The sequence below is a fragment of the Carya illinoinensis genome, chromosome 12 (assembly GCF_018687715.1).
Source record: "Carya illinoinensis cultivar Pawnee chromosome 12, C.illinoinensisPawnee_v1, whole genome shotgun sequence".
Classification (NCBI taxonomy): domain Eukaryota; kingdom Viridiplantae; phylum Streptophyta; class Magnoliopsida; order Fagales; family Juglandaceae; genus Carya; species Carya illinoinensis.
In genome coordinates, this window is record NC_056763.1 from 22,074,181 (window position 1) to 22,088,120 (window position 13,940).

The 13,940-nt window shown below is 39.1% G+C and overlaps 1 protein-coding gene across 1 annotated transcript; it reads left to right on the forward strand.

Moving 5' to 3' along the window:
* The first annotated feature begins 93 nt into the window (after window positions 1–93).
* On the forward strand, window positions 94–6,967 carry LOC122290295. The gene is made up of 10 exons (XM_043097927.1): window positions 94–338; window positions 2,870–2,929; window positions 3,009–3,048; window positions 4,269–4,447; window positions 4,586–4,624; window positions 4,806–4,892; window positions 5,154–5,214; window positions 5,894–6,018; window positions 6,528–6,619; window positions 6,708–6,967. Exons 1-10 carry the CDS (start codon window positions 291–293, stop codon window positions 6,820–6,822), a joined length of 846 nt encoding a protein of 281 aa, XP_042953861.1. The 5' UTR covers window positions 94–290; the 3' UTR covers window positions 6,823–6,967.
* Window positions 6,968–13,940: the final 6,973 nt, after the last annotated feature.

Below are 13,940 nucleotides of genomic sequence, written 5' to 3' on the forward strand. Positions count from 1 at the left end.
GTCAACACGAGGGAAACAAAAAAAAAAACTAAACCGGAACCGACAGGAACGTCACCATAAGACTAATGCTAAAGTGCTTTGACGAAGATGGCTATTTTAGTAATTTGGCTTCCTGCGACCCAAAAACCCCTGCAGTAGGAAGTAGGAAATACACGTTCGGTATTTCTGTACCCTGATTTCGATCCGATCCCATGAACAGAGCCCTGTTGAGAACTGAAATCTCGTAAAGAAATCGAACGACTTTGTGTTCAATCTTTCTCAATTCCGAGCTCTTCTTCCGTGATTTAGCCATGGCCGCACCGTTTTTCTCCACGCCTTTCCAGCCGTATGTCTATCAGGTACTCACTCCTTCACACTCTCGTTCTTCACTTGATGCGTGTTCTTTTTTACTCTGCGGTCTTTCGGTTGCCAGAATTACGAAAATGAAGAATCTTGGTTTTTACGTCATTTTTACTGATGCCTTTGTATATGAATTAGGGATTGGGTCTGATTATTGGCGTTTGCTCCGTTTTGCTTTATTTGCATTGTTGAAGATTTTTTTTTAATTTAGTTTGCTCTTTAGGGTTTAATTTGGCGGAGTAAGTTGGCGTTTGGCATGGATATGTTGTGAAAATCATGTCCAAATTGTAATTGGCACATGTCGATTTCAATGACGAGAAATACAAGTCTGTGAATGATAAAGATTAATCACATTTCTTTTCAAGAAAAGCTGGATCAATAGGGTTATTGTTTTCAGGCTGATTAAAATCTACCTACCTGTGGTAGTTCCTCCGTTTACCCCACGATTGGTTGGTCAGTCATGCCATCCTAGATAGGGAGAAGTTTTTGCGTTTATAATGATTTCAAGGGTCTCTAATTATAACCTTAACTAGTATTTTCTGATTATAGCCTAGATGTGGCTTGAATCTTTCCTCGAGTCTCCAATCCCAGCAAAAAACGTGAGAATTGTGCTGTGCCACTTACAACATAATGGCATGAAGAGGACATTTGGGACCTAAGGAAGGAGATTGAGTATAAGAGGGTGGTGAATGAGATTTCACATTGCTTGGAAGGGAGAAATTTTTTTGATTTATAATGATTTAAAGGGGTGCTGTTGTATTTTTGACATGTGACTTGGGCGTTTCCTTGGATCGTTACTTTTCAACCTGCATTAATTTTATGAAACTGCTAGGAGATTGTGATCTCTTAAAAGCTAGTTAGGTAAGTGTCTTTAATTTAGAATGTATTTAGGTGTTCTTTTGTATACTTGTTGTGTACATGGGCTATGCCTATTTCATTCATATCAATATAATATACTTCTTATGAATAAAAAAATAATAATAATAATAATAATAAAAAAAAAAAAACTTACGTATAAAAATAAATAAATAAATAAAAGGCTAGTTAGGTAAGTATAATTAGGCTAGGCTATCCACACGGAGTTGAATTGAAATTTATCCTTATCTTTTTATTTTTCTTTTTCTTTTTTAAATGAGATTTTATATAGATGTGGAGCAGAGTGGAAAGTGAAGTGATAAAGTTGTGAAGAAAGTCAATGGCAATAAAGGCAATACGAAATGAAGATAAGTCATTTGGGGCGTGTGTTTTGGCCAACTTTAATTGACAAAGTTGATCTTCCGAAAGTTCTTAATAATGTAGAGGGTTCTGATTAATCTATCAAAGTGCCGAATAAGTGGAACATACGTTTGACATGTAGCAAGGATGATGATTTTCCTGCAACCTGATGTTGGATGAGATGACTAGTGCCTGTTTGGCGTGCCAAGTGGCCAAAAAATTCTCACCCAGGGGATAGACTCATTCATTTTTATAACCCCAGTTGACATTAGGCACTATGGTGTTGTTCTTTTGATGCCTCCGGAGGAGCTTGGTGGAACTTGCAACAATTGCTTCTAGGTGTGCTTCCAATTTGTATTGGTGCCTAAACGGATGAAGGCATCCACCTTAGTGATCTCAATGGGACGACATATTTTTTCTTTTGATAGGTATGGGCAACAGAATTTAGATTGCCTTGCCAGTAGAATCATTATGAGAAATCGGCCAACAACTATTTTCAGTAGAAGTGATGCACTTTACAGGCTGATGGTTTCACAATCATTTTATAAGAATTAACGAGGTTATCATTGTAAAAGATATAAATTTGGTGAAAATTTTTCAAGATTGAGCTTAGGGATGAGGAAAAAAAAATAATTTAGATCTAATTCAACGGGAATTCATTTAAAAAGGATTTTTCCTGACTAATTTTTTAGGAATTAAACTCACTAAATATTGTCCAAGTAAGGCCATCGATTCTTGTGAAGGAAAGCTATGGTTGACGCTTGTAGCATCATATGCGTAATGGAATATATGTGGAGAACATAACCTAAAAAAGTGTAGGAAAAGTACCCATCATGCTTTTAGGCAAGGCTAGATCCAGTATTTGAATCTTTTGGAGTTTTTCTGTAGCATAAACAATCCCTTAAACATAATAAAAGTGCTAGCACACAAAGTGTGAGATTGGTCCTATTATATTCCTAAATATAAATTTGAACCATTATCAGCACACAGAATACAGTATGTTGAATTATATACTTTAATGTATGCATGGAGTCTCTATAGAGTGCCTTTTTGTGTTTGGGGGGCTTTTTTTGTACTTTATCTCAATTTTTATCTTCTATCTGATCCTGGGATTAGATATTTGATAAAGTAGAAAAATTTACTTTGTATCAAACACTGCTAGAAGATTGACCATGTATGATATTTTATGGAGTATTGTTTGATTTGAGGAGCAGGCATGCTTATGTTAAGCGATTTGTGCAAATACTGATGGTCCTTGAAGTCTTTTGTGCTGTTATTGCTGCATAATCTTATTAGTGATATTTTACTACTGTAGAGTCCACAAGATGCTGTGATACCCTTTCAGATTTTGGGTGGTGAAGCTCAGGTGGTTCAGGTATAGGCATGATTATCCCAAAGTTTATAATATTATTTTTTCATCTGTTCTTGAATCTTTAGAGCTCTCATATCTGCAGATAATGTTGAAGCCACAAGAAAGGGTTATTGCAAAGCCTGGTAAGTTGTCCATGGCTTCTGCATTGTATGGTCAATTCTGTGCTAGGTTATTAGTCTGACATCAAGCTGTAACCTTATCTTTTTACCTTTTTTTATTTTTTCCTCAAGTTTTTCCTACATTTTTTTGGGGGTAGTGGGTGTACGTCCATATAAGCTTAAGTTCTACCACTTATCTATTCCAGTTTAAATTCTTGCACTTGATACTACAGTAGTCAATTAAGGAGGTTTTCTAAAAGATGGTACAAGCATGATGACTTGGTTGGTTCTTGATGCCAACTTGCTGCTGTTTGAGGGTCAAGAGTCTAGATGACACTTTATTAGTCTTGTCTGTCCGTAGTTCCCTTTGGGATGATGGATTGATGCAGGGGCATCTTTCCCAAGGCAAAGAAGGCCCCTCGCATATTGTATATTGACCATCAGCTAACCCAAGAGTGTTCATTTGATGTTATGCTTTAAATTATTGCATCTTTAGTATTCTTGAAAAGGTAGTGTGACTTGTAATGAAGTTGTATGGTTAAAATCTTCTTACTTGTTAAAAAAAAATGAAGTTGGATGGTTAAGATTTTTTTTTCTATGAAAGATGAAGGGCTATGATTTAGGGTTAGTCCACCATTACTCGCCTCGTCTGCATCATTGTCCGGGGTTTTTTCTTCTCTAATAGATGGATTTCAGATTCAGATTTCGTAGTTCCACATTCTTTTGTTATTTGGACTTGCATTTCAATCCCCTGGTAAAATTGTTGAGGAAGATTACTAATTAAAATTACTTGTCTGTGATGTTCTTAATAGTTTACATGCAATTTTAGACTTTTATTTTCTCTTTTAGCAACTTTGCCATCCCATTTGCTATCCTAATAGATAATCTGCTTGCAAAACACACTAGATTAGTATGAGAGGATGGTGAATGGCATCCCACATTGCTCGAGTTCATTGATAATAGATGTTGAGATTTTTATGGGGTTTTCATCATTCCTTTTTTTTTTTTTTTGATAAGTAATAAGTAATTTTTTTGAAATAAAGATGGGCATAGCCCAGGTACAAGGCTTTTCGTCATATCCAAGAGTTATTTTTTATTTTTCTAGAGTGGATTGTGGATTATATTTGACATATTTAATGAGGCTATATTTGGTTTCTCTTTTGAGTTATAAATATTTTTTTTGGCAAGTCTTTTGAGCTATATATATATATTGGTGTTGCAACTGATATGTGGAAAATTCATAGGTTCCATGTGCTTCATGTCTGGGTACATTGAAGTGGAAAATGTTTTTATCCCTGAAAATGAAGTAGGTATGTGGCAATGGCTTTTTGGGAAGAGTGTGAGTAGCATAGTTTTTTGCAATCCTGGTCCAAGCGATGGGTATGTTGGAATTGCTGCACCTTCTCTTTCAAGAATTATTCCGGTATGTGGTTTTTAGACATACTGCATTTCAAATATTTTTTTTCTTTCTCATTTGAAGCAGGCACGGGCGATGATCCATACTTGCAATCACATATAGCTAACTGTAATCTTATGTGTTTCTGGCTCACGTTATATACAGATTGATTTGGCAATGTTTGGCGGAGAGATTTTATGTCAGGTAGAGATAAATTATTTGCATTGGTTGCTTCTATGTTCAGCTAAAGTTTACAATTCTTTTCTGGTATTTCCCATTCTGCAATGAGCAACTTTGGATACTGTGTTTTATGCTTTACTCGCCTTGTCCTCCCTTCTTGATATCTGTCAGCTAGTTTTATGTGACAGTTGAAATTGATATGTAGCCAGATGCATTCCTTTGCTCCATCAATGATGTGAAGGTCAATAATACAGTTTATCAGAGGGCACACAACCTCATTACTGGAGCAGAGGTGAGATATTTGATACTGTCAGATTTGTTTCTTCTTCCTTTTTTTCCAGATGTGTTGGCTTCCTTCCATTGCTCCTTCCAGCAGTTTTAAGTTATATGCTTTTTTCTTTTACTTTCCTTTCTTTCTTTCTTCCCTTTTTTTGAGTGTGTCTCTTTGCATTGTAATTTGTTTCCTTGGCCTCTCCATTTTGTGGTGTATACCCATTTGGTGGACATGAAAATGTTTCTTTTCATGGTGAATAATATATCAAACTTCTTACAGGGTTTTTTGAGACAGAAGCTATCGGGCCAAGGGTTAGCATTCATACTTGCTGGTGGATCTGGTATGAACTTTCTGAATCATTTATACAAATTTAAAAGATTTCTTACAAGATCACTCTATTCCTAGAGTTCGGCACTGCCTTGGCTTTGCAGGGAAAGTGCTGGGTGGGTTCAGTAAATTGAAAATACAAATTTAGATGAGCCGTTTGTCTTTATGTGTTCAAGATTGTCTGTACCAGGTTGTGCAGTTGTGCTTGTTCCCTTTAAAAGATAAATTACATTTTGTACCACCGAACTGCCTTTTTTTCTTTTTTTCTTTTTTTGCAGTCTGTGCCTTAAACTACAAAACTGACAGCACAAACTGTCAGATCTCAACCAAGAGTGTAAATTGCCAAAATTTGGCAGTTTGGAACTTTAGTGTGTCAATTATCAGTTTTGGTAGTTTATGGTGCTTCTCATTTTTTGTAGTTAGTGGCGGTGCATATTGTAAAAGGGGAAATAGTTCAGGTTCAAAGTGTAATTCCTCTCCATAAAAATTAAAAAAGAAATTATTGGTGTCAGTTTTCTACATGAACACAAATGCAGTACCCTGGGCTGCCTCTTGTTGGCTGATTTAGAGCTTGTTTCTGTTTTGGTTTTTAGCACTGCCTCCTCCATCTTTCTTTGCATGTGTCTAATTACTTCTTGATTGATTTTTTTACACCTGGAAACTAATCCTCCATGGATTTCTATGTTGGTTAGTTGTACAGAAAAATCTTGAAGTGGGTGAGGTATTAGCTGTCGATGTATCTTGCATTATTGCCCTGACAACATCGGTCAATGTTCAAATCAAGTACAATGGTCCTATGAGAAGAGCTGTTTTTGGGGTTAGTTTTCAATTATCAATCTTGTTACTTTTGGTATCCTTTCACCTTTTGCTTTTTGTTTGTTCATCAAAACCCGTTTATGCATAGTTAGTGCTTGAAAAATGTAGCCCGTGGAGGGGGGGAGGGGGAATTAATCGTTGTATTTCTAGCTTTACCCTATTGTGAGACACGAATGAATAGATATTGGATGGTTATTTATAAAGTAAGCTGGGTGAGTTAAGCGCCTTGAATGTATGGGGCTCCACATCTAATGGCGGAGATTCAGGTGGTTCTGGGACTTGTCAATAAGGTTGGCCACCCTTTCTTATTGATGATATTGGGCATGGTGATGATATTGAGCTTTTTCTTCAGTAGTTGCATTTTCTTGCAAAGCTGAATTGGGCAAGTTTGGTGCCGGGAGTTTACACGATCTTTTAGAGTCCAGTGATTCTGGTAGCTGTCTGAATAACACAATCATTCTTTCCATTTACCAATAATGTGGTTTTTCTGATATGTGTTCCAACTTTCAGGGTGACAATTTGGTGACAGCTGTTCTAACAGGACCAGGCATTGTCTTCATCCAGAGTTTACCCTTTCACCGACTCTCTCAGCGCATTGCTAGGTAATGTATTTTTGCATTAAGCCCCGGGGGGGCTAGTGATTTCTTCTGATTCCCATCTTAACTCGATGAATGTTTTACCTGGTTGCAGGGCTGTTACATCCCCTAACATGAGGGAAAATCCAAAGTTCTTCATTCAGATAGCCATTTTCTTTTTTCTGGCATATGTTGTGATTGTATCTTCATTAATCTTGACCGATGTGTGACTTAGTGTATTTTTCTTTTTTCTTCCCCCTAAATTTCATTCCAAGAAAAAAGAAAAAAGAAAACCCTGCGAGGAGTGCGTTTGGATAGAATGATTTGGATTTAATTTTGGATTTCAAATGAATAGATATAATGTCTTGATTACAAGTCTATTGATTTTAAAATTCCTTGTTTAGATGTATATCAGAAACGAATGGATTTGAAGATATAATCTGTGCCATGTACTACACATGAAACCATGCAGACAATGGATAAAGTCCAAAATATTTTGCTCTCTTTCAAATTTATAGGATCGATATTTCAATACCTAAAATGTATCTGACTCTTAGAATTGGGGACGAGAATGTAAAATAAATTATTCACTTATGCGCGTAAGGTTTTACTTTGGAGAAATCCTTTAAAGAGATGTTTCGTCTTCTCTCTGTCCAATGAGAAATATCTCCCAAAAACATTGCGGAACAGTGACTTTTCCCTTATCTCTAAGAGCATCAGTATTGGTTTAGCCGAAGTCAAAACTATTCAAGTATAATCCCACATTGGACTAGGTAACCCAAGTCTACTGCCAAAGTGGTAGCTTTGATATTCCATGGTTAATTAGGAGAGTCAGGATATAAATTGAAATCATTTATAATAGTAAAGCCTGACCATTGGGCCATATAGATGGGCCTTGGACTAACTGGATATTTTGAAGATTCTACGGTGATAGGCTCACTTTGTGGGCAGTAGTCATGGTTCAAATCAGACATTTTGCAGTAGAGAGAAGCTCATATAATTATATCCAGGGAGGTTCCAATCCCCTCCTAAAAAAAAAAAAAATTCCCTTTTTGTGGAAAAAGAAAAAAAGAAAAACTATAAGCCAAAATAATAATATAATATTATCTTTTAATAATAGTATTTTAATTTTTTTTCACATTTTGTAATTATGCCAACTATATGTTAATCGATAATTTAACTTTTAATTAACTTATTGTTTTTCAGCTATTTGTATTTTTTAACCTAATTATCCAACACAGACCATATCTACAATTCTTGTGAGTCTTTGTTATCTTATAGCAATTCCTACACGTTCATCATGTCCAATAATGTGAATAAATACACGTTCATGTCCAGTACATGCACATTCCCAACCTAAAAAAAATATCTTCATCATGAGCTCCTCATAAAAAATTTGCCATTCATCCTCGTTTTGCCAGCAAAAAAAATCCAAGCAATGTTTAGTATAAAAAAGCCAAACTTAACTCAGTGCAAATATATGCCATTTCCAAAACAAACCAGTGCAAATATATGCCTAGTTCAATATAAAAAAAAAAACAAACCAAACTTACACATGCCATTTCCAATCTCAGTGCAAATATAAATAATAGAGAACAAAAATCCAACCCATTGTTTATGTCATTTCCAAACTTAACATTAGAATACAAGAGATATCATTTTGGTTAACATATTGCAAATACAAAATCTATCCAGTTGTAGTATCTAACCAAAAGAAAGTCCATCAAATATGTCCAGTTGTTTCATCTAATACAAAACTGTCCAATTGTAGTATCAAATAAAAAAATGTCAAACTCCAATTGTCATACATACTACATGCACATACTAGCAATGTTTACCCAAAAATAAAAAATCATAGTTGATACCCAATCACATGTTTTTCCATAAAAAGTGGCTGAGCAGCCACTAAAATCATAACAGATAACCAAGCTGAACACTTCGTCGTGAGGCAAGCCAAGCTGTCTTAAGGCTAGACCGACCTGTTGGTCCTGAACAGGAAGGTAAGTAGGAGATGTTTGACTATGCTGCAAAATTCAAACCGATCAGTGTAAATATTCTCCAATCACAAGTGCAAAATTCGCAAACTTGAATCGTCGTCCTGGAGTACAATGAAGATCATAGGCTTGACATTTGCTAGTGGAGATGTGATCCCTGGAGTAACATTAGGTAGTTGAAAGATTGAACACGCACTTCATCGTGAGTCAGGCCAGGCCGCCTTAAGACTGGACCCGCTTGTTAATCCTCAATGGGTAGGTAAGTAGGAGATGTTTGATAATGTTGCAAAAGTCAAATTGTTTAGTGTAAATATTCTCCAATCACAGGTGTAAAATTCGCAAACTTGAGTTGTCTTGCTGGGGTGCAGTGAAGATCCGAGGCGTTCCTCATTTGGCATCTCGTTTGATTAAGATGGAGTGTGGTGAGGGTCTAAGATGTTATCCATTTGGCATTCTGTTGTAGGAGGTGGCATCTAGGAGAAATGTCATATAGGCTTGCGCTAATCCTGCTCTTCGTCATAGTGGAGGTTGGGGTAAGTTTTCAGACAACCGAGAGGTTGGACCCGCTCTCCATTATGGGAGGGATAGAGCAGCCTTAAGGCATGATTCATCTCTTTGTGTCCCGTGAGGAGGTAAACTGCTTGGTAGTTTGAGACTAGACTCACTCCCACTTGTTGATGCCCACAAGGAAGGTAAGTGAAAAGCAACCAAAGGTTGAACCAGTTCTCGATATAGCAGCGTTAGAGTGTAATCCATCCCTTCAAACCCCACATAGAGATAAGTTGTCGGACATCTAAGGAGCTAGTCCGCTCTTCGTCGTGATGACGTCGAGGTAAGTTATCAAATGATCGAGAGGTTGGGCTCGCTCTTCTCTACAAGGGAGGTCAGGTCGCGAGGAAGGCTAGACCCACCAGCTGATCCTTGCAAGGAGGTAAGTTGTCGAGCAATTTGTGACTAGATCCACTCTCGCTCGTTGATGTCACAGGGAATGTAAGCATAGAGTCAGGCAAGTGTTGATCCCGCTCTTCACCATGGCGAAGGTCGGGGTAAGTTAATGGGTAGCTGAGAGGTTGGACCCTTTCTCCTTTGTGAGGGTGGTTGGGCCAAGGGGAGCTAGACCCTCCTATCCACCCCCACGAGGTAAGTTGTCTAGCAATTTGATACTAGACCCACTCCTACTTATGCGTTGGTGCCACAAGAAAGGGAAGTGTCGGGTAAAGCTGGTGCTAATCTTGCTCTTCACTGCGGGAGGGATAAAGCAACCTTAGGGCGTAAACCACCCCTTTGGATCCCCCAGGGAGGTAAGCAGGACTGTAGGAGAGCCGCTTGTTTGCATGCATGTGTATGCCAAGGAGTCTATTCCGAAGGAAAAATATTGAGGAATCCGAACGATGTTCGAGTGGGGTTGTATAGCTGGTGTTCTGCATTGCAGGAATAAATTATGTTAGTAAAAACAAAATCTACATAAGTTTTGAGGGAGACAAACTGAGGCGTTTAACCACCGTGATTGATTTTTGCTTGATCGAAATTGCCCGCTGTTGGTGGCAATTTATTGGTTGCACTTTCTTTTTCTTCTTGCCTTTATTTTTCTTCTCCATTCTCTTACTTTTTTTTTCTTTTTTGTTGTTGTTGTTATTGTTGTTGTTGAGATGCACGCCTTTGAGATACATACTTGCCTTTCCTTCTCTTATTCTGTTAGTCTTTTTCTTCTTTTATTTTATTTTATAAATAGCTTGATTGGCACACATTGTGAAGCATTGACCGTGCATGGCTGATGAGTTTTGCCTACCACTAGGTGTTTGATTTGCTTGCTAGGATGCAATCTGAGATGGTAAAGTCATGCCTGACAGTGGAGGGTGGCCGAGATGCATGGCGTTGGTGCATACGGTTGCCTGTTTGCCTGAGTGCATTGGCTGTGATGGTCGATTGCACATAGCCATTGGGCAGTCCGCTATGCTCTTGCCCACTTGTGCATGGTAGGATGTAGTGGGTAGGATGCATGGGCGAGACGCAGGGGCAAGAGAGAAACTCCAATGGGCGAGGTGCATGGCCAAGTTTAGTAATGTGCCAGGCTGAGCGAGTGGATTCCGTGGGCAAGGAGTGGGTGGTCAACGAGTAGACTACAGAAGAGGTGGTTGTCCGCCAGTGATCTGTCGGGAGTTGGTTGTTCTTTGCCATGGAGATCAGTGCCATGTAAACATTGGCCAGGTTGAGTTGTTTGTGGTCATGAAGGAGGGGCTCCGTGGGTGCATGGTTGGGAGCTTGCCCACTTGCATGACCAAAGTGCTTGTCGTGCACTGAGTGGGAGGTGCCCGCCAGTAAGTGGCAGAGTGTCCATGGTGGCTGAGTCGTGGCATTCTAGTTGAGTCCAAGATGCAGGTGGGCAAGTTAGGACCTGTTGATGGGTGAGTCGAGACCTGCTGGTGTGCATGGCTGAGTCGAGTCTCCTGTAGTCGGGATGAGATGCATGCAAGGCCGAGATTACAATGGCTAAAGAGAGTGGGCCCTTCACGGGGGATCGAAAAACACCCTAGGGCATGGGGGGGCATGCCCACCACTGGGTAGCCAAAAAACACCTCGAGCTCAACATGTGAACGTGGGTTAGTTCGGTTGGGGATCTTGTGTCGGCGGCAAAAAGAACCTATTGTGGCCACGTCATGACCGCTACTGGTTTTCATAGTTGCTCTATGTCGGACTGGGCACAACAGCAATGTTGTGGCGTAGGCAGTTCTAATGTGAGGAGCTTTTTGCGGGGTAGGAGTCTTCGCTGGAGAGGGCCACCCTCCCTTTAAACAAAAAACTCTAGCAGTCTAATTGTTCTACTTGGCCCACGGTTGTCAGTCGTAGGGTGATTGTTGTGCTCCAGCAGTTCTACCGTGCACAGTGTACCCTTCTCCCTACAATGGATCACCTCAAGGGAAGGATGAAAACCACTAATGAACCACGTGGTGGCCATCGGTGGTGCTCACTGGGCTCATGCTCGCACCGGACATGTGGCTACAAGCCATTGCCTGCCAACCTTAGTGGTCGAAGACCACTTTTGGGCTAGCAGAAGGCACTGACGAGATGCTAGGGGGGTCACTGTGTGACGCCCCCAAATTCCGTTTGGGATTGGACGGACATTTGAAGCGTCGAGACATGCAACACAAGGTTACCTGCCCCCGTTCATGACATATAAGATGCAATAATCCTAACATGCATCTAACATTATGCAATATTCGCAGCGGATAATTTTTTTTCTTTAGCAATACTATGCACCAAACTGAAAATATCCCAAAGTACTGGAGATGCAACTCCATCGTACAAGTAGTAATTTAACTACTATATTAACATTAACGACGCACCGTCCTTCAGTCGACTGTGTCTAGTTGGTCAGCTCCTGATCTTCCTTCAGGTCCTGTAACAAGATCTACCATTCGGGGGGAATGGTAGTTGGGACTACACAGTGAGATTTGATTACAAATCTCAGCAAGTTAACAAAAAACTTCCATACAGACTAATGATGCATGTATGACAGTAAAAGCATAAATGCATAATCAAATTCATAAATAATTAAAGCATAACTTAGCGTACAACATAGCATAATTGACATAGCTTAAATTGAATCATGAACTGAACTTGACTTAGCATGAACTTGCTCTGAAACTTGAATTAACATGAAAAATACATACTCCACAGTTGTTGTGGCCCCATGTATTCTACGTGTAAATACATACTCCACAGTTGTTGTGGCCTCATGTATTCTACGTGTAAATACATACTCCACAGTTGTTGTGGTCCCATGTATTCTACACAAACTTGACTTAACATTAAAAAATACATACTCCACAGTTGTTGTGGCCCCATGTATTCTACATAAACTTGACTTAATATGAAAAATACATACTCCACAGTTGTTGTGGCCCCATGTATTCTACGTGTAAATACATACTCCACAGTTGTTGTGGCCCCATGTATTCTACACAAACTCAATGCAGTTAAATACATACTCCACAGTTGTTGTGACCCCATGTATTCTACATAAAGTTGACTTGAACATAACTTGAAATACATGACCAACTTAAGAGAGAAACATTTCGTAACATGGCATAACATATAATAAACAACATATTTAACATGACATACTTGCAACAATGAATATTACATGACTTGACATACATGTAATAGATGGCATACTTAGCATGACTTACTTGTAACGTACAATAATACATGACAGAATATATTATGTAACAGATAAAAACTGATGACAGAATAAATTCTGTATAACAGACAATTACGTGATAACTTAGCATGGCATGACATATATAATAACACATATACATATACTGTAGTTCCTTTACTTAGCACACATACACAGTAGACTGCTAGTAAGTTAAAAGCTAACTTACCTCGATCTCCGCGTTTCTTATAAAACTTCAAGTGCGATCACGAGGAACTGTAATTAGTGATTCTAAAAGTTAGAACTAAATCACTAATAATTTGAAATACGAAAAATACTAACTTAAAGAGTAAAATTTTTATTTTACTCTCTACATGTGGGAAAATGACCGTTTTACCCATAACTTAAGGATTTTGCATACTAACTCTAAAAGTTTCCAACCAATCAATTACTTTAAACGTTAATAATTATAGATAGAGGTTTATACCATCACGATGCACATCACACGGTGCATCGCCATACAACACGGAGTACACTCCATGTATACTCCCTTCCTTCTACGCCACACATCACTACAGCACACGTCACACGACGCGTCTCTGCACTACACAGAATACGCTCCACGCGTACTCTCTTCACACATCATGCCATATCACAACTACGGCATCCATCTCATATCCACACTTCATGGTACAATCCACATTACTATAATTCAAGCCCAATACTTCACAACTACATTTCGCTTCACAACTACGCAGCGAACTCCACAATTATTAATTACGCATTCTACGATCCAATCAATCAACTATTTTAAACGTAAATAATTAGAGATAGAGGGTTATACCATTGACGGGCTAACCCGTGCGTCGCTCGCTGCTCGTCACGGTTATGCGTCGGAGGAGCGTACGTGGCGGTAACACCGCGTACGGTGGCTGTCCACCACGTAAAGTGGTAGTTTGAGCTTGAGAAAAGCTAGGCGTGGCCTTGGAAGACTCATGGTGGCCTCGTGGTGGTCAAAGGTGGCGGAGCACGTCGGCATCATGCTGTGAACAGTAAATACGAAATGCTAGGTGTTCGCTTGAGGTGGATGAAAGCCATAGAACTTCATGGGAAGCTAGGGAAAGGTAGAGGAACATGTGGTGAAGCTGTGGTGGCGAGGTGGTGGCCATACGGTGGCTGACGGCGGCGGATCGGC

Excerpts from the sequence above, each read along its gene's own strand:
- LOC122290295 (XM_043097927.1), top strand. The coding sequence starts at position 291 with ATGGCCGCACCGTTTTTCTCCACGCCTTTCCAGCCGTATGTCTATCAG. Across the intron at positions 3,049-4,268 it reads AAGGGTTATTGCAAAGCCTG|GTTCCATGTGCTTCATGTCT; the intron begins GTAAGTTGTCCA and ends GAAAATTCATAG. Across the intron at positions 6,019-6,527 it reads TGAGAAGAGCTGTTTTTGGG|GGTGACAATTTGGTGACAGC; the intron begins GTTAGTTTTCAA and ends TCCAACTTTCAG.